Consider the following 22274-nt stretch of genomic DNA (forward strand, 5'->3'; position numbering starts at 1 on the left):
CCTGCCTATCCATCCAACTTTGTCTTCTATCGAATCCTTATTCTATATCTACAGTTCAGCTATACCAATCTATCTTCAGTTACAAGAATGGGCCATGCTGTTTTACCACAGCATGCCTGGGTACTTTAATTTCTTCCTGAAATTCCCTTCCTAACCTTGTGCACTTAGTAAATGCTTATTCATTCTCTGTCTCCATTTAATTGCCTTCTCTGTGAAGATGTCTCTAATCTCACTCTCCATTGTCATACTTTATCACATTTTCTCTGCTTATGTTTCCCCGACTACCAGATTATCTTTATTCCTTAAGAGCAAAAGTCCCATCTTATTCATATTTTTATTCTCAGTGTGTTGCATAGGGTCTAGCTTATAGTAAAAGGGCAATCGCTATTTAATGACTAAATAACCCTCATTTCCAGCTGTACTTCCTACTATCCTATCAAATCTATGAAGACACATTTCACTGTCTAGCCTCTCTCCCTTGCTTCTGCCAATCCCTGTGCTGGCAATGTTTTCTACCCCCTCATCTCAGCCTCCTGAACACCTACCTATTTGCCAAGGGCCAGATCATTCTCATCTCCTATTGCTACCTTTTCTGATCACCATGGCTGGAAATGATCCCTTTCTCGTCCTGTTCTCTATTATATCATGAGATTTTAGGATCGATAAGATCCACAGATCAATGAGATCTACTCTTTGAGCTCAAGAACTCTCTGTCTACTGTGGGGGTACTTAACCTAGGGCAGTGGTTCTCAAAGACTAGTGAATAAAAGTACCACCTAGGGGGATTGTTCAAAATCTTTGGGGCCCACCTCCAAAGATCCTGATTCAGTAACTGGGGGTGGGACCTGGGAATTGACTTTGTAAACAAGCATTCCAGGTGATTCTAATGCAGATGAGTGGGTCTGTACATGCCCTTTGGGAGGTTCATGGACCCCATGATATTACATGGAAACTGTATAAATATATGCATGTATGTGCATATTTCTAGAAATAGAAATTTCTTTAGCTGATTAGTATTCCATTGTATGGACATACCACATTTTGTTTATCTGTTCATCAGTTGATGGACATTTGGGTTGTTTCTACCTTTTGGCTATGATGAATAATGCTGTTATGAACATTCATGTATAAGTTTTTGTTTGAAAACCTGCTTTCAATTCTCTTGGTTATATACCTAGGAGTGGAACTGCTGAGTCATATGGTAATTCTGTGTTTAACTTTTTGAGAAACTCCAACAGAGATTTTTAAGCAAAGAAATGATCAGTAGGATACTAACTACAGCAAAATGTAGAAGAAAGCTGGAATGGGAAAGAGGAGGCAGGAAGATCCCAGAGGTGGATACTGTAATAGTCTAAGTAAGAGTAGATAGGGGTTTAAATTTAAAAAGAGGCTAGAGAAGAGGTAAAATAACTATGTAATATTCAGGATAAGGAATAGAAATAAGTCAAGGAGATGACACTGTATTTGCTAGCTTAGAAAACTAGAGGGATGGTGACATTAACTGAAACTGAGAACATAGGATGGCGAAGAAGTTTAAGAAAGCTCATAGAGCACAACTGTTAAGAGTATTGGCTCTGGAGCCAGACTGCTTAGGCATTCAAATTCAGGCATAGCCACTTACTAGCTGTGTGACCTTGGACAGGTTATTTACCTTTCTATGTGTCAATTTCCTCATCTGGAAAATGGAGATAATAATATACCACTTCATCAAGGTATTGTGAGAAATAAAATGAGTTAAAATATATAAAGCACTTAGAATAGTACTGAGTATATAGTAAGTACTCAATAAATATCATCTACGGTCGCCTGCTGTTGTTGATGATGATGCTATTTGAGATGAAAAATCTAAGTCTGAGTTGCTAAGTGTAAAATGTTTAGGGAAGAAGAGTTCAGTAGGCAGTTAGAAATACTAAATTGAATCTTGAAAAAAGGTACTTTTGGTACAAAGTTACACCATTGGTGTAGATGAGATTTCTCACAGAGAATGTATAAGTAAGACAAAAAAAAAAAAAAAGAAGGATAGAAATCTCTTTCCTGGGATATTCCTTAACCCATCGTCTAAACAGTCCCTTGAATACCAACCTTAGCGTGTTCTTCTTATTATAATCTCCCTAAGCAATCTCACATATTCCCACACTTTTAACCATTACCTAAGTGCTGATAGTTCTTAAGTATCTACTTCCAGTCTTCATCTCTCCCCTAAACTTCAAATTCTTATATCCTATTGCCTGATTAATGGCTCTTCTTTAATGCCCCTAAACATGTCTAAAACTGAATTTATTGTCACCCTGACCACCAAACCTGTTCCTCCTATATTCCTTATCTCAGTTGGTGGTATCATTTCCTCCTAGGTGAAGCCGGAAACCTAGAAGTCATCATCTTACTCAACAATGCCGCCACCAACATATACACATCTTATTTCTCACTAAGGGTTTTAGTCTATTCTTCTAAAGAGCTCTAGAATCCATCCTCTCCAACTCTCCAACTGTCCTAGTTCAGGTCCTCATCATCTTGAACATGGTATAATAACTGTATCCTCACCGGTCTCCCTGCCTTAGATATTGGCCAATTCCCATTTCACTCCTACCTACCACATAGCCACCATAATTATCTGTTTAAAATGAAATTTTCTTCAAACCTACTTGAAGCCCTAAAGGGCTCTTCTCCAATAACCACAGCACTGATGGGGGTTAGCAGTCCCCAGAAGTCCTAGCCTCTACCTCCTTATCCTCATCTTCAGGCACTTGCCACTTGCTACTTCTCAGTGCTGTCCAAAATTCATCAACAAGTCAGAGAATCAACCAGTAATTCTGATTTACTCTAGGTTTCCCTTGTTAGAGTAGGAGAGGTAGAAGACATCTTGCAGTGTATTGAAAAGAGAACGAATGAGAGGTAAGGAAGGGCAGACATACACCTAGTGTCAATGTTTTGACAAATTTATCAAAAACATGAGTGACAGGAAAGAGGGAATTTATAGTTTGAGAAGAGGCAGAATATTTGTTTCTAGATCGAGGATTTGAGTTTATTTGCAGACAGGGAGGAAGGAAGCAATGGAGAAGAAGAGAATGAAGATACAAAAGAGGATAGCTAATGGAGCAAGGTCAGGGAGAAATAGGGAGGGGATCATCAAGAGAAAAGATAGAGAGTGCTTTTCTCTATTTCTTATATTGTTTATTTTTTCATAATAAGCATGTATCATTTTTGTAAAACCAGCAAATTCATTACCTTAAATTTAAAAAATAGTTGGAAGAGTTAGCCTTAGACAGGAAGGCCTGAGTCTGAAGGGAAGGAGGTAAAGATGAGTGTCACCACCAGTCAGCTTGAAGATAGAGAGAAAATTTCTCACTTGATGACCAATATGTTCTCTGAAGTAGAAGACAGGCTCATGAGAGAGTAAGAAGGCCACAGTGGAGGGCTTAAGAAGAATGGCAAATTCTTAGAAGTAAATAGGAGAGTGAGAAAGGGTTGACAAGAGATAAGTAAAAGGCTGCAGAACAGTACAGCAAACCCAGCTGAGGTTGGGATGCTAATCTTGCAGTAACTCCTATCTACAGGACTATGATGTTTACTCCAGCAATGCTGGGCATGTCAGGAGCAAAGGGGTGAAAGCACATGGCTGAATTTACCCAAGACTGGAGATAAGTTGAGCTGGTGAAGAGAAATTTAACTTTAATACAAAATATATGTTTATCCCCTGTACTAGCTATACCTCATTAAACTTTCTACTCCCTAGACCCTCATACATATTACACTTTCAAATATTTCATAAGGACCCTTGACTAGAGGGTTTTCACACAAGAAGAAAAAAAAGAATACTAGTGATTGTTCTTTCTCCTATATTCCACAACCCAGCTCTTAAGAACTGTTCCCCTACAGGTAGTAGTTTCACCCAATGACTTCTTGTAATAACTCTGGTAAAGGCATAGTCTTCAATTGAAGTGATCCTGGCCTTAATATAATATGTTAATTTCTCGGGTCATTTTGGAGGAACTAGGAAGATTTGTAATTTCCTGCCTACACGCTTCTCCCAAATTATCAACTTTCCCAAACTGTCCTTAGTATCAGTTTTAGGTGCCACCAACTACTACTAAAACCCTCTGGTGTCCATTAAACACACCCTGTAACAAGTCACTATGCCAGCCAGAAGGGGGCTGAAGATAAGGAGCTAGGGGAAATTTGAAAAAGTTTTTTAAGCTAAGGCTTTTTAATCTTACCTTAGTCCCAACATATCCTAATACTTCTTCTAAGAAGAAGGTCATTTTCTAAAACCTAATTAAATACAGAGAAACTCATGGAGTATCAAAGCCCAGAAGGCTGCACATTAGATGCATCTCACATTAAATACAACCACTACAAAAATAAAGAAATTAAAACATTACACTAGAAAATATTCACCTAATACAAAACAAAGCAGTAAAGAAGGACTAGAGAAACAAAAAAGAGATGAAACATAGAGAAAACAAAAACTAAAATGGCAGATATAATTCAACTATATCAATAATATTCTTAAATCTGAATGGATTAAGACCACGAAAACATGAATTTATAAAGATACTTGCACCCCTATGTTCATTGCGGCATCATACACAATAGCCAAGACTTGGAAGCAACCTAGGCGCCCATCAAGGGACGAATGGATAAAGAAGATGTGGTATTTATACACGATGGACTACTACTCAGCCATAAGAAATGACGAAATCCGGCCATTTGTGACAACATGGATGGACCTTGAGGGTATTATGCTAAGCAAAATGAGTCAGAGGGAGAAAATCAAATGCCATATGTTCTCACTCATAAGTAGAAGATAAAAACAACAATAGACAATCACACAGAGACAGAAATTGGATTGGTAGTTACCAGAGGGGAAGGGGGGAGGGAGGAAGGCAAAAGGGGTGATTAGGCACATGTGTATGGTGATGGATTGTAATTAGTCTTTGGGTGGTAAACATGATGTAATCTACACAGGAATCAAAGTAAAATGATGTACAACTGAAATTTATATAATGTTATAAACCAATGTTACTTCAATTTTAAAAAAAAAGCAAACGTATTAAACAATTTGATCAAAATGCAGTTATTATCAGATGGATTAAAAAAAAACCAAGATCCAACTATATACTATCTATAGGAGAAACACTTTAGATCAAGGATACAAATAGGTTGAAAGTAAAAGGATGGAAAACACATACCATTGCAAACAGCAGCCATAAGAAAGCTGGAATGGCAAGACTACTATCAGACAAAATAGACTTTAAGAATAAAATGTTACTAGAGATAAAGAGGGACATTTTAGACTGATAAAATCATCAGGAATATATAAGAATTATACTGTATGTGCACCTAACAACAGAACCTCAAAATGTATGAAGCAAAAATTGACAGAATTGAAGGGAGAAATAGACAATTCAACAATAATAGTTGGAGACTTCAATATCCCACTTTCAATAATAGAACAGGACAGAAGATCAACAGGGAAACTGAAGACTTAAACAACACTATACACAAACTAGACCCAACAGACATCTACAGAACACCACATCCAACAACAGAAGAATATACATTCCTCTAAAGTACACATGGAACATTCTCCAGGATAGATTATATGCTAGACCTCAGTAAATTTAAAATGACTGAAATTATACAAGCGTGTTCTCCCATCACAATGGAGTGAGATTAGAAACTAATAATACAGAAACTAATAATAACTGGTGCAGCAGTTAAGTTGGCACATTCCGCTTCAGCGGCCCGGGGTTCACCAGTTCGGATCCCGGGTGCGGATATGGCACTGCTTGGCAAGCCATGCTGTGGTAGGCATCCTACATATAAAGTAGAGGAAGATAGGCATGGATGTTAGCTCAGGGCCAGTCTTCCTCAGTGAAAAAAGGAGGAGGATTGGCAGCAGATGTTAACTCAGGGCTAATCTTCCTCAAGAAAAAAAAAAGAAATTAATAATAAAGAAATTAAGAAATTTGGGAATTGACAAATATGTGGAAATTAAACAATGCACTCCTGGAAAAGCAAGGGCTCAAAGAAAAAAAATCACAAGGGAAATTAGAAAATACTACGAGGTGAATAAAAATGAAAACACAACATACCAAAACTTATAGGATGCCACTAAAGCAGTGCGTGCAAAGAAGTGTATAGATATAAATGCCTATGTTAAGAAAGAAAGATCTCAAATCAGCAACCTAAACCTCTCTTTGAAAACACTGGAAAAAGAGCAAACTAAACCCAAGGCAAACAGTAGGAAGTAAGTAACAAGGATTAGAATGTAAACTAATAAAATAGAGACTAGAAAAAAACAATAGACAAATCAATGAAATCAAAAGTTGATTCTTTGAAAAGATCAACAAAACTGCCAAACCTTTAGCTAGACTGATGAGCAAAAAAGGAAAAAGGATTCAAATTACTAAAATTAGGAAAAAAGTAGGGACATCACTACCCACCTTAGAAATATAAAAAAGATTATTAGGGAATACCATGAACAACTGTATGTCAACAAATTAGGTAACCTAGGTGAAATGGACAAATTCCTAGAAAGACACAAAATAAATAAAATTACCCAAGAAGAAATAGAAAATCTGAATAGATCTAAATAAGTAAAAAGATCAAAATGGTAATCAAGGGGTTGGCCCAGTGGCACAGCGGTTAAGTGCACACGTTCTGCTTCAGTGGCCTGGGGTTCACTGGTTCAGATCCTGGGTGTGGACATGGCACTGCTCGGCAAGCCACGCTGTGGCAGGTGTCCCACATATAAAGTAGAGGAAGATGGGCACGGATGTGAGCTCAGGGCCAGTCTTCCTCAGCAAAAAGAGGAGGATTGGCAGCAGATGTTAGCTCAGGGCTAATCTTCCTCAAAAGAAAAGAAAGAAATGGTAATCAAAACACTTCCCACAAAGAAAAACCCAGACATGGATGGCTTCACTAGTGAATTCTACCAAACATTTAAGGAAGAGTTAATACCAATTCTTCACAAACTCTTCCAAAAAAGAAAATAAGAGGGAGAACACTTCCCAACTCATTCTGTGAGGTCAGTATTATCCTGACACCAAAACCAAAATATCACTAAAAGTACACACCAGAATCTCTTATGACTATAGACACACACACACACACACACACATACACACACAAGCAACATGAATCCAGCTATATAAAAAAAGGAATATAAACTATGAACAAGTAGGATTTATCCCATGATTGGAAGGATGGTTTAACAACCAAAATCAATTAGTGTAAAACACCATAACAATAGAATAAAGGACAAAAACCACATGATCATCTCAACAGACACAGAAAACTGACAAACTTCAAAACCTCTTCATGACAAAAACATTTAACACAGTAGAAACAATGAAGGCTTTTCCCTAATTTCAGGAGCAAGACAAATATGTTTACTCTTGCCACTTGTATTCAACATTGTACTGAAGGACCTAGCCAGGGCAATTAGGCAAGAAAAAGAAATACAAGGCATACAGATTGTAAAAAAATGAAGTAAAACTATATCTGTAGATGACATAGTCTTGTATATAGAAAGGCCTAGGAAATTCACTAAAAAATGATTAGAACTAATACATGAATTCAGCAGGGTTGCAAGACGTGAGATAAATATACAAAAATTGATGGTATTTCTATACACTTGCAAAGAAAAATCCAAAAATGAAATTAGGGAAAGAATTCCATTTACGATAGCATTAAAAAGAATAAAAGAATTATGAATAAACTTATCAAAAGAAGTACAAGACTTATACTCTGAAAAATACAAAAGAACTTGAATAAGACCTAAATAAATGGAAAGACATCTCATTTCACGGATTATTAGACAAAATATCATTAAAATGTCCATATTCCTCAAATTGATCTACAGATTCAATGCAATCTCCATCAAAATTCCAGCTTGTATCTTTGCAGAAACTTATAATTTGAACATAAAATTCATATGGACATTCAAGGGACCCAGAATAGCCAAACAATCTTGAAAAAACAAGAACAAAGCTAGAGGAATCACATTTCCCAATTTCAAAACTTACTACACAGCTACAGTAATCAAGACAGTGTGTTTCTGGAATAAGACAGACATATAGATCAGTGGAATAGAACTGAGAGTTCAGAAATAATTTTTGAAAAGGGTACAAGTACATTCAATAGGGAGAGAATTGTCTTTTCAATGAATGGTGCTGGGAACACCGGATAGATACACGCAAAACATGAAATTGGACCCCTATCTCACATCATACATAGAATTAACTTAAAATGGATCAAAGATCTAAATGTAACATAAGTGTAAATCTTCATTACCTTGGGTTGGGCAATGGATTCTTAGGCATGACACCAAAAACACTAGTAACCAAAGAAAAAAATAGATATATTGGACTTAACCAAAATTAAAAACTTTGGTGCTTCAAAGGACATATCAAGAAAGTAGAAAGACCCCCTCCATCAGTTAAAGGATCCATGGCAAGACAGTACATGTCAGATCCCAGGAGGATAAGAAATGAGACTATAAGCAGGAGCTGAAGAGCTTGGAACAAGGAGGATAAAGAGGTCATAGCTGTAAACTGCATCTAAATTAATTTTCTTATAGTTTTAAAGTCCATGACATCCAGGATTATGAAGATCTCTCCAAATGCAATCAGCTTATCTAACTTTATTCTTGAAGGCAATCCCAAATACCCAAATTCTAGAAGGCTCAAAGAGAATATAAAACATATCTCAGACGCTACTTTACTTATGAGAATAACTGCGTAGGAAAGCAGAAGCACAGGTACCTGAGCCACACTTATAATAAAGAGATAATTCAGTTGGGAAACTATGTTTAAAGTACAAAAGTTTACTTGGCGATGAGAATTCAGAGGATGATTTATTTAGACAACAATTTGTGCTTTATTCTCCCTGCTGTAAAGGATCAAAAACCAAGAGGTATTAGACCCTCCCCAATCTAAATCAGTGGCCATATCATGTGTCTAGAATCTAGGCTCCCTAATCCAAGGACCTTAATGACTGTTATGTGATAGAACCTAAAGTAAGAAGTTACCGAACACATAGAAGACAAGGATCCCACAGCTCCTGCCATCAGATCTTGTTGGAGAGATGGCAGTTCATCAAAAAGTATTGGTACAGGGCCCGGCCCTGTGGCCAAGAGGTTAAAGTTCTGCATGCTACACTTTGGCAGCCCAGGTTTGCAGGTTCGGATCCCAGGCGTGGACCTACTCCACTCACCAGCCACGCTGGTATAGAGGAGGATTGGCACGGATGTAAGCTCAGGGCTAATCTTCCTCAAGTGAAAAAAGAGGAAGATTGGCAATGGGTGTTAGCTCAGGGTGACTCTTTCTCAGAAAAAAAAAATAATAAAAACTGTTGGTATAGAAAGTGGTTCAAAGATATGGGGAGAAAAATGACTCAAATTTGGAGGAAAAGGTTGAAGCTTCTCCAGGACAATGAGAAAAGAAGGTGCTAGATTTCTAGGGAGTAATGAAAAAAAAAAAGAAAGTGAAAAGACAACTCACAGAATGTGAGAAAATATTTGCAATTCATATATATATATGTTAAGGCACTTATATCTAAAATACATAAGACATAATACAACTTAATAATAAGACAAATAATCCAATTAAAAATTGACAAAGACTTTCAGTTTCCAGTCTTCATTGAAGGAGCTTAGAAGTTGCCAATCCATCCTAACAAGTAAAAAGCTGAACAAACTGAAAAATAAGCAACTCTTCCTAGATGTGTCAGAGAAGTGAGGTCACAAGGCAAACCACAGCCCCCCAAATTGGTGAGACAGACAGGCAGATACAGAGAATCACAATTTCCTGGAGCAGAAACCCACGGGCAGAAACCTCCACGGGAACCTGTGCCGTGGCAGAAAAATCGGAACTGTAAGTGACGAAATGCTGTAGGCTCAGAGTGGACAAGCCTGAGAGATTAAAAATCCAGGGAGACCCAGTCATGGGGGACTCATTACTTTTGTGAGGTTTACCTCCAGGTTCTCAAAGGGAAGACTGATGAAAAATCTCCTCAGGATTCCAGCAGGAGGAGGGGAAAGTAATCATTTTGAAATATGTCAGATCATTCTGTTCTACCTAACAAGGCCTGCCCTCAAGAGAAACTACCAGAGCCTGACCTATTGGGGTTTTATCAGAGCCTAACCAACCTGGAGAAAGGGAAATACCCAACTCCTGTCCCCTCTAGCCACCCTGTACCACCTAAGCGGAGAGGAAAAACCAGACAGACACTTATGAAGTTCACAGTCCAGGGGCGCAGGCTCACTAAAAGACAGAGACCTAATCATAGGACTATAAAGCGCTTCCCCTCCACCACACCTTACCAGTACATTACTACAGGCCTATTTACTGAAGTTCCTTTTACCTAGTACATCATGTCTGGCTTCCAACAAAAAATTACAAGGCATATCAAAAGGCAAAAAAATACAGTTTGAAGAGACAGAGCAAACATCAGAACCAGACCCAGATTTGCCAGATGTTGGAATTATCAGACCGTGAATTTAAAACAACTATAATTAATATGCTAGGGCCTCTAATGGAAAAAGTATATAACATGCAAGAACATATGAGTAATTTAAGCAGAGAGAGAGGAATATAAAGAATCAAAAAGAATTGCCAGAGATCGAAAACCCTAATAGAAATTAAGAATGCCTTTGACAGGCTCATTAGTAGACTGGACACGGCTGAGGAAAGAATCTCTGATCTTGAAGATACATCAACAGAAATGTCCAGAAATGAAAAGCAAAGTGAAAAAGACTTTTAAAAAGGGAACAAAATATCTAAGAACTGTGGGTCAACAAAAAAGTTTAATATATGCATAATGGGAATACCAGAAGGAGAAGAAAGAGAAAAAGGAACAGAAGAAATTTTTCTTATTCTTAATTGATTTAACAGAAAACAGTTTGCTCAAAATAATAATAGCAACAATGTAGGGGCCGGCCCTGTGGCTGAGTGGTTAAGTTCATGCGCTCTGCTGCAGGCGGCCCAGTGTTTCGTCGGTTCGAATCCTGGGCGCGGACATGGCACCGTTCATCGAGTCACGCTGAGGTGGCATCCCATATGCCACAACTAGAAGGACCCACAACTAAGAATATACAACCATGTACCGGGGGGCTTTGGAGAGAAAAAGGAAAAAAATTAAATCTTTAAAAAAAATAGCAGCAATGTATTCAATTATGCATGTTTATATGTGTGTATATTTATATATGCATATAATAAGTGAAATGAATGACAGCAATGATACAAAGGATGGGAGGGAGGAATTAGGATTATTTTGCTACTATAAGGCACTCACTCTACCTGTGAAATGGTATAGTGTTATTTGAAGAGTGGATTTGGATTACCTGTAAATGTATATTGAAAACTCTAGGGCAACCACTAAAAAAATAAATTACAAAAAAGAAGTATAGTCAATATGCTAAGAAAGGAGACAAAATGGAATCATATAAAATGTTCAATTAAAACCACAAAAGGCAGAAAAATAGCGGAAGACAAAAATAGGAACAAAGAACAAGGGCAACAAATAGAAAACACTAATGAATATGGTAAAAACTATCACTTTGAATGTTAATAGTCTAACTGTACCAATTAAAAGATAGAGATGTCAAAGTGGATCAAAAAACAAGACCCAGCTATATGTTGTCTACACGAAACCCACTTTAAGTATAAAGACATATATAGATTAAAAGTAAATGGGTGGACGAAAATATGCCATGATAACACTAATCAAAAGGAAACAGGGCTAGCTATATTAATTTCATACAGAGCAGACTTCAAAGCAACGAAAGTTATCAGGGATAAATAAGAGCACTACATAATGATCAAAGGACCACTTCTCCAAGAAAACATAACAATCCTTAACGTGTACGTGCCTAACAGCAGAGACCCAAATTATGTGAGGCAAACACTAATAGGATTGCAAAGAGAAACAGATGAATCCAGTATCTTAGAGACTTCGACACCCTTCTATCAGAAATGGACAGATCCAGCAGTCAGTAAGGATACAGTTGAACTCAACAACACCATCAATCAACTGGATACAATTGACATCTATGTACTACTTCATCCAACAATAGCAGAACACACATTCTTTTCAAGCTAATATGGGACACTCACCAGGATAGATCACATTCTGGGCCATAAAACACACCTTAACAATTTAAAGAACAGAATTTAAAAGAATAGAAATCATGCAATTCCTGTGGTCAGACCACAGTGGAATTAAACCAGAAATCAATAACAGAAAGATAACTAGAAAATCCAAAAATATATGGAGATTAAAAAACACACTTATAAATAACAGATGGGTCAAAGAAGAAATATCAAGAGAGATTTTTAAATATTTTGACTAAATGAAAATGAAAACACAACTTATCAAAATTGTGTGGGATACCACAAAAGCAGTGCTTGGAGGGAAATTTATAGCATTGAATGCATGTATCAGCAAAGAAGAATGATCTAAAATCAATTATCTAAGTTTTCACCTTAGGAAATTAGAAAAAGAAGAGCAAATTAAATCCAAACTAAGCAGAAGAAAAGAAGTAATAAGAATTAGAGTAGAAATCAATGAAATTGAAAACAGGAAATGAATAAAGTCAATGAAACCAAACCAAAAGCTGGTTCTTTGAAAAGATTAATATATTGAATCATACAATTGAATTGTACATTTTAAATGAGTGAATTGTGTGGTATGTGAATTATACTTCAAGAAAGCTGTTTTTAAAAGTAAGATCAAAACTATGGAAACAGTAAAAAGATCAGTGGTTACCAGGGGGTAGGGAGGAGAGAGATGAATAGGTGGAGCACAGAGATTTTTAGGATGGCGAAACTATTCTGTATGATACTCTGATAACAGATACATGTCATTATACATTTGTCAAAACCCATAGAATGTATAACACCAAGAGTGAACCCTAACGTAAACTATGGACTTTGGGCGATAATGCTATGTCAATGTAGGTTCATTGATTATAACACATGTACCACTCTGGTGCAGGATGTTAATTGTAGGAGAGGCTGGGCATGTGTGGGGGCAGGAGGTATATATAGGAACTCTCTGTACTTTCAGTTCAGTTGCGCTGTGAATCTAAAACTGCTCTAAAAACTAAAGTCTATTTAGGGGCTGGCCCTGTGGCCGAATGGCTGAGTTCGTGCACTCTGCTTCGGCGGCCCAGGATTTCGGCGGTTCGAATCCTGGGTGTGGACGTCACACCACTCATCAAGCCATGCTGAGGCAGCATCCCACATGCCACAACTAGAAGGATCCACAACTAAGAATATACAACTAAGTACCTGGGGGCTTTGGGGAGAAAAAAGAAAAAATAAAATCTTTAAGAAAAAAAAAAACTAAAGTCTATTTAAAAGGAAATTTTTTTTTTTAAATCAGAGACTCTTCAAACAGAATGTGAAACAACAACAAAAAAAATCCTGTACCTTTAAACTTCCTCTTCCACGGCTCCTTTATAGGCCTAACAAAACTAGACCCATGGGGCCAGCCCCATGGCCGAGTGGTTAAGTTCACACACTCTGCTTCAGCAGCCCAGGGTTTCGCTGGTTCGGATCCTGGGCACGGACATGGCACCGCTCATCAGGCCATGCTGAGGCAGCGTCCCACATGCCACAACCAGAGGCACTCACATCTAGAATATACGACTATGTACTGGGGGAGCTTTGGAGAGAAGAAGAAAAAAAAAAGAAGATTGGCAACAGTTGTTAGCTCAGGTGCCAATCTTTAAAAAAAAAAAAAAAACTAGGTCCATAGAAAGTACAGTCTGTGTCCTCCTTTGCTATTCAGACTGAGAAGCCTACCTCCTCCTTAACTTGAATAGGCTGGCCAGAGGGCCTCATTAGGACCTCTGTTTAGGCTCCCTGTGACACTTCAGCTCCAGGCATTCTGCTTCACTCTACCCAGACAAGTGACCTAATGAATTAGATCCAAAAGCTGATCGGCACTGACTATGGAGAAATCTTTACCTTTTATACTCTTACCATCTTCTGTTTTCAATTAGCATGGTCTGTCTACCTGACCTGTCCATCATTTTGCTATCTTCCCCAAAACTCAAGATCCAAGTCAAACAAACAAAAATATTAAAAACACTAATGGTTAATCTAACTAAAAATGCTAATGTTAAAAGCACTATTTTAGAAGGAAAATGTATAGAAGACCTAATTTGTTACAAACCAGGAAATAAAGGAAGTTACCCTCCTTCAAACTGACCTAATTAGCACTCATTGTAGCCTGATCTCCAAGAGGTTCTGACCCTGAAACTTCTTGCTGCAGGCTGCTCGGACAAGAAATAACTGCATACCTACCTGTGAAGAATAATTCATCACATTATTGAACATCCATCTCGGTAACTCGCCCTCCCACTGCCTGATAATAATGACCATATATTGAACTCTAAGTATGTGCCAGGCTTCATGCTATACACTTTATATATTTTTTCACTTAATTCTTACAATAACCATGTAAGTATCATTAATCTATTTGAAAGGTAAAGAAACAGGTTTGGAGAAGGTAAGCAATTTTCCTATGATCACACAGCTAGTAAGTGAAAGAGCCAGATTCATTCTCTCTTAACTATTAAATATTAATCTTTAAAATATGATTATCATCTCTATATAGCTAATATTTCATCAATGACACTGCATTACAATTAAACTTCTATCCATTTTAACTTCAAAGCATACTTGCTTCCTATTTAACCTTGCCTTTATAGATATTTTTATTGCAGTTCAATCTAAGTTTCTTCATTCTTGAAGTCACGTCAGGTCCCAAAAAAGACTTAGTTCTCCCAGTGTTTATATTTCATGAATATCACTCTACTGGACTTATACATAACCCCCAGGGTCCTCTCCCCATGATTTGCTGCTTATGGCCCAGGCCTTAACTTCTCTAGGGTCTAAGATTCATATCTATATTTTTCCCCTTCTTTGCTTTTTTTCTTTCTTGTTCTTTTCTGGAGAACAAGATACTTGTCCATAGGGACTACTCACCTGGCTAGACCAGAATGACACAGACTGCCTCATGAACTGGAATTCTGACAACCCAAGAGCTCAATATCTCAGGTCACAAATGATGAACAGGACTGTACAGGCAATAGCTTTTTTGTGGTCTCTTTTCTGATGGCTGCTAGAATGACAAAAAAAAAGAAATATTACATCTATAAGAGTAACCATTAAACTCTTTCATGTTATTAGAGTAGAAATCAATGTAATAAGTCCCCAGCATGACCATAAATAATTTTTCTGCTGTTATCCACCAATACCAAATAGACAGCATTAATATAAAAACAGCTATAAGGCTCATTGCCAATTAACCAACTCTCCTCCTCCACCCTATTGCCAGCAATTACGCACCTCAGTATCCAATTATTTCACTGTTCTTTCAGTTCATAATAAATGATAGCCAGAACTGAAAATCTACCAGATTACTATCACAGCAGTTAATCTTCTTAAGGTTTTCATAACTGGAGCTCTACGTCTCCAATTCAGTCTCATTTTTGTTTCACATTTTCTCTTCTCCTATGCTTCTAGCTACATATCCTACTTATACAGAGGTACAATCATATCAAACAGAGTCAGGGCATTTGAGATCAAAACCCTCACACTAAAGTAGATCTTACACAGTCTTTTATATATTGTGGGTTGCAGATGGTTCTGGAAAAGAATAGAAAAAGATTATTCCAAAAAGTCAACACATTTTTAAAGCTCCAATTTTCTAATTACAAAAAGACCAAAATTTATCACAGTCTACTGGCCACATTCCTACCAAAATTATGATCTATTGTCAACTTCAGTTCCAATGATGGCATTAATAACATCAAATATACACCAATTTTACATTTGTCATAGTCCAAGTATTCCAAAGCTGTCAAACTGCTTCCCAGTTACCAATACCAGTTCCAAAATTTCCCTAAGATCTAAACAAAATAACTTCAAAAGGTTTCCTTAGTACACCACCTAATTAATATTTTAACTATAATGATTCTGTTATATTCTAGATTCAAACTAATCACATAGATTCCAATATTATCTTCTATTACACCCCTAATTGCACCCTCTGCTTACAAAAAAAAAAGAAAGGACTATCCACCATTTCCTAAAACTTTCTTGCCTTTGGCCTTGCTCATCCATTCAGCCTCTATCTCCTCTCTTTAACTCTGGGTGTCCCAAATTCTGTTTCCCTTGCAAAACTCTTAGTTGGAGGCTGCTCACTTTCTTTTACTCACCCTTTTCCATAAGTCGAGATCAGGTCACCATCTTCTCATATCTTCTTCATTGGATCCTTAAAGTATTATTTTACCATCTTCCCTCAACGGCCCTTCTTTCTTCAAAGTTCACACTACTCACTTTTATCACCCTCTCAAATGTTGAATGTCGACTTCCAGGTCTCTCTCCTACATTCACTGAAGACTTTGGTACCAACTGTTTTCCTTTCCCCTTTTCATCTTGAAAGCCTTCATTATCCCCCCTGATGACCTAATGCATCCAAATTTCACAGCTACTTGACATATCCTATTCTAATTTCTCCATCTCAACTCCAGTTTAATCGTCCATTTCTGTAGTGACACCTGGATAGCTCTACCTCCAAAACCAAACACAGAGTTGTCAACTTAAAAAGCAAACTCACCTGTTATTTTACTCTCCAACGAGCTTATTCAGGAATAACCAAAAGAATTGCAATTTGGGATGTGCATACTATGGTGAACCATAGGCAAATCTGGAGAACAAGAGGGGAGCTTGGTTTTATAGAGCAAAAGGGGGAGAAGGGGGGCCGGCCTGGTGGTGTAGCAGTTAAGTGCACATGTTCGCTTTGGTGGCCCGGGGTTCGCTGGTTTGGATCCTGGGTGCAGACATGGCACTGCTTGGCAAGCCATGCTGTGGCATGCGTCCCACATATAAAGTAGAGGAAGATGGGCATGGATGTTAGCTCAGGGCCAGTCTTCCTCAGCAAAAAGAGGAGGATTGGCAGCAGATGTTAGCTCAGGGCTAATCTTCCTAAAAAAAATTAAAAAAATAAAAATTAAAAAAAAGGGGGGGGGAGTAGGGAGCGGCTGTTTAAAACGAAAGTCCATTGGGGGAAAGTTACAGTTCAGGGCAGCAATGGCTTCTTAACAACTGAGCTGCTGTGTCTCATTGGCTGGGCTGTTGCCAGGTGGGAAGAGAAATCTTCCTTCAGTAGTAAAGTAGTTGTACTTCCTGTCAGAGATGCAAGCCCACATCTCCTCTAGTTTGAAGTAATTGAGGATGTATGATACGGTGTGAGAGCTCCCCCTACAGGCCTTCCCAACTCCAACTTAGTTGAGTTACCTTTTGATAACTCAAAACTCATTTTGATAACTCATTTGAGTCCACCGTCAGAACTACTTGTTTTTCTACTTCTCTTACGCCTTACGCTCCTTGAATTTACCCTTCAACTTCCTCAAGGCCTTTAGTTCATCAACCCACTTACCTATTCTCCAAGGCCACCATGTCCCTTTGGGCTTCACTTCCTTCTCCACCTAGGAAAGATTCCATGGACAGTGGGTCTTCAATGACAGTAACCAGCACTCTCAATTCTCCTATCCCCTTGATTTACCACCATACATATTCTGCCAATCTCCACCCACAAATCAACTCCACTATTTATATTTTCCATTCCTGTTTATAGATTACAAAGTACTACAGTCATGTATTGCTTAGTGACAGACATACGTTCTGAGAAATACGTCATTAGGTAATTTCATTGTTGTGCGAACATCATAGAGTATACTGAAGGGGACCAAAATTTGCCATCCCAAAATATGTCTCTTTAACATGAAGATTATTTTAGGTGGATTATTTTTAAGAAACAAAAGACTCAGAAACTTTTTCTTGCTGCCTCCCCCTTGATTGCCAAACAGAATTCAGATAAAAAATTTGTCTCAGGAAGCAAGCTATCACCTTAGCATAATGTGAACTAGGTGGTAGACAGGGAGGAACCTAGAAAAGCCTGTTTGTTGGGCTCCCCTCTGTGTTCTTCTCTTTCCGTGTAGACAAACAAACACTTGCTTTCTAAACATTTGCTCCTTTTCACCTTCCTGTGAATTGTATTCCTTCCCTTTGAAGTCCCTGACTCTCCCCACCCCCAACATCTTCTTTTCTCTTTAGCTAAGGATGGTATTTAAGCTGAGGGCTTCAGCCATTTTGATGAGTTACTTGGTTTTCCTGGCTTTCTCCCATGTATATATGTTATATTAAACTTGTTTGTTTTTCTCCTGTTAATCTGTCTCATGTCAATTTGGTTCTTACACCAGCCAGAAGAACCTAGAAGGATAGAGGAAAATTTCTTTCTCCCCTACAGTACTTACACAAACCAAGATGGTATAACCTACTACATCCTAGGCTATATGGTACTAATTTTATGGGACCACCATCATATACGTGGTCCATCGTTGACCAAAATGTTGTTAGGTAGTGCATGACTATAATGTGTAAAATTTTGTACTCCTGACCACCAGTTTTCCCTGCACCCAACTGATCTTCCACTGCTATCAGAATGATCTTTTAAAACATAAATTAGGCAGGACTTCAGGAATGGCAGAGTGAGGGGCTCAGCAAATGCTTTCCCTGAAAAAACAATGGTATAGGCTGGGAAGATGGTGGCATAGGAGAACTCTGAACTCACCTCTTCCCACAGACACAACAAATTTACAACTATCCTTGGAACAATTACCCCTAAGAGAGAACCAGAAACTGGATAAAAGGAACCCCACAACAAGGAACAGTGCTGACTACGGTGGAAGAGGCAGAAATACCTTTCTGGAGAGGGAAAAAGCCACATTATAGCCATGGCACTTTACGGCTGAGAGAAATCTTAAACCACATACAGGGGATCTGCCCCACCTTCCAGTGCCTGAAACAATTGTGTGCTGCCACGCCCAGGGCTGGCCCCACCCAGCTGCACTCCTGAGACAGCTGACAACAGCCTTGCAGGCTAGAGGCCTACAGCAATTGTGAGCCCCTGAGCCTACCAACCAGCCACACTGTGGGCCTACTTACTTAACAGAAAAACTGCAGCAGGAATGTGCTATTAGACCTTGCAACCAACTGTGCTGGGGCTCCCCCTGCCCAATAAAGTGACTGAAGGGACTGCAGCAGCCACACATAGCTGAGCATTACAACCAGCTAGCCAGGGGTACAGCCTAGCCTTCCCACGCACATGCAGTCAGAGCAACCCCACCACGACAGAAGGACCCATGTAGCCCACACAGGGGACACTCCTGGAACATTTGGAACTGGCGACAAGAGAGAAGCACAGTGCTGGACCTCATAAGGCATCTCTTACATAAGGCCACTCCTCCAAGATTGGGAGACATAGCTTATCTACCTAAAACACAGATATAAGCACAGAGGAAGGCAAAATGGGGAGACAAAGGAATATGTTCCAAATAAGGGAACAGGAAAAATCCTCAGAAAAAGAACTAAATGAAACAGAGATAAACAATCTACTTGATAAAGAGTACAAACTAATAGTCATAAGGATGCTCACTGATCTTGGGAGAAGAATGGATGAACTCAGTGAGAATTTCAAAAAAGAATTGGGAAATATATAAAAGAATCAATCAGAAATAAAGAATACAATAATGGAAATGTAAAATTCACTAGAGGGAACAAATAGAAGAGTGGATGATACCAGAGAACAGATCAGCAAGCTGGACTAAAGACAAGAGGAAATCAACCAAGCTGAACAGAAAAAAGAAAATTAAAAAGAATGAGGACAGTCTAAGGGACCTCTGAGACAATATCAAGCACATTAACATACATATTATAGGTGTCTCAGAAGAAGAAGAGGGAGACAAAGGGGCAGAGAATCTATTCAAAGATATAATAGCTGAAAACTTTCCTAACCTAAGGAAGGAAACAGACATCCAGGTAATGGAAGCACAGAGAGCACCAAAGAAGATGAACCCAAAGAGACCCACAACAAGACACAATATAATTAAAATGTCAAGAACTAAAGATAAAGAGAGAATCCTAAAAACTGCAAAAGAAAGACAATAAGTTACATACAAAGGAAATGCCATAAGGCTATCAGCTGACTTCTCAGCAGAAACCTTACAGACTAGAAGGGAGTGGCATGATTTATTTAAAGTGCTGAAAGGAAAAAACCTACAGCCAAGAATACTCTACCAGCAAGGTTATTGTTAAATGGAAGGAGCAATAAAGAGTTTTCAAGGGAAGCAAAAACAAAGGAGTTTATCACCAAGAAACCAGCCTACAAGAAATGCTAAAGAGACTTATTTAAGTGGAAAAGAAAAGACTACAAATAGGAATAAGAAAATTATCCAAAAAAATAAAATAAAATTACTGGTTAAGGCAAATATACAGTAGAGGTAGCAGATCAACCACCTATGAAGTTAATATGAAGGTCAAAGGACAAAAGTACTAAAATATTCTATTTCCATGATAAGAGATTAACAGATACACACACACAAAAAAAGAGGTTAAATATGATACAAAAGACATCAAATGTGGGGGGGGGGGTGGTAAAAGAGTAGAGTTTTTAGCAAGAGGTCAAACTTAAGAGACCATCAACTTAATATAGGTTACTATATATGTAGGCTAATATTTATGAACCTCATGGTAATCACAAACCAGAAACTTATAATAAATACACAAAAAATTATGAGAAAGGAACCCAAACATAATACTAAAGAAAGCCATAAAACCATAAGGGAAGAGAGCAAGAGAAGAAGAAAGGAATGAGAAGAACTACTAAAACACCCAGAAAAAAAAGTAACAAAATGGCAATAAGTACATACTTATCAATAGCTACTTTAAATGTCAATGGACTAAACACTCCAGTTAAAAGGCATAGGGTGGCTAATTGGATTGAAAAAACAAGACCCATATATATGCTGCATACAAGAGACACACTTCAGATCTAAAGACACTCACAAACTGAAAGTGAAGACATGGAAAAAGATACTCCATGCAAATGGCAATTAAAAGAAAGCTGGGGTAGCAATACTTATATCAGACAAAATAGACTTTAAAACAGAAACTGTAACAAGAGACAAAGAAAGGCTCTACATAATGATAAAGGGAACAATCCAGCGAGAGGATATGACACTTGTAAATATCTATGCACCCAACATAGGAGCACCTAAATATATAAAGCAATTATTAACAGACATAAAAGAAGAAATAGACAGTCACAAAATAATAGTAGGAGACTTTAACACTCTGCTTACATCAATGGATAGATCATCCAAACAGAAGATCAACAAGGGAACACTGGCCTTAAACGACACATTAGACCAGATGGACTTAGTCGATATATACAGAACATGCCACCCAAAAACCACAGAATACACATTCTCTTCTAATGTACATGGAACATTCTCCAGGATTGGTCACATATTGGGCCACAAAACAAATCTCAATAAATTTAAGAAGATTGAAATGTACTAAGTATCTTTTCTGACCACAATAGTATTAAACTAGATATCAACTACAGGAAAAAAAAAGTGTAAAAGCCACAAATATGTGGAGATTAAACAAAATGCTACTGAACAACGATTGGGTCAATGAAGAAATCAAAGAAGAAATTAAAAAATCCCTGGAGACAAATGAACATGAAATACAATATACCCAAATTTATGGGATACAGTAAAAGCAGTTCTAAGAGGGAAGTTTATAGCAATACAGGCCTACCACAACAACCAAGAAAAACCTCAAATAAACAATCTAACAGAGTAGCTAAAGGAACTAGAAAAGAATAACAGAGCCCAAAATCAGTAGAAGGAAGGAAATAATAAAAATCAGTGTCGAAATAAATGAAATAGAGACTAAAAAAACAATAGAGAAAGTCAATGAAACAAAGAGCTGGTTCTTCGAAAAAAACAAAATTAACAAACATCTAGCTACACTCACAAAGAAAAAAAGAGAGAAAGGTCAAACAAATAAAATCAGAAATGAAAGGGGAGAAATTACAATGGACACCTCAGAAACACAAAAGATTATAAGAGATTTCTATGAAAAGCTATGCACCAACAAATAGGATAATCTAGAAGAAATGGATAAATTCTTAAAATCATACAACCTCCAAAACTAAGTCAAGAAAAAATAGAGCATCTTAATAGACCAATCACTAGTAAGGATATTGAAACAGTAATCAAAAAACAAAAGTCCATCCCAATCAGAATCCCAACGACATTCTTTACAGAAATTGAACAAAGAATCCTAAAATTCATATGGGGCAACAAAAGACCCCGAACTGCTAAAGCAATCCTGAGAAAGAAGAAC

The 22274-nt window shown here is 37.8% G+C and overlaps 1 protein-coding gene across 2 annotated transcripts in view; it reads right to left on the reverse strand.

Annotated features, from left to right (window-relative positions):
• SNX12 (sorting nexin 12) overlaps positions 1–22274 on the reverse strand; it is a 95382-nt gene that overhangs the window by 32134 nt on the left and 40974 nt on the right. For both annotated transcript variants that reach the window (XM_070606114.1, XM_070606113.1), the window contains exons 5-6: positions 17458–17506; positions 15000–17003 (exon numbers count right to left, since the gene is read on the reverse strand). In XM_070606114.1, the coding sequence (XP_070462215.1) occupies positions 16984–17003; positions 17458–17506 (69 nt within the window). In that variant the 3' untranslated portion in view covers positions 15000–16983. The remainder of the gene's footprint in view (positions 1–14999; positions 17004–17457; positions 17507–22274) is intronic.

This window comes from Equus przewalskii, chromosome X (assembly GCF_037783145.1).
Source record: "Equus przewalskii isolate Varuska chromosome X, EquPr2, whole genome shotgun sequence".
NCBI lineage: Eukaryota > Metazoa > Chordata > Mammalia > Perissodactyla > Equidae > Equus > Equus przewalskii.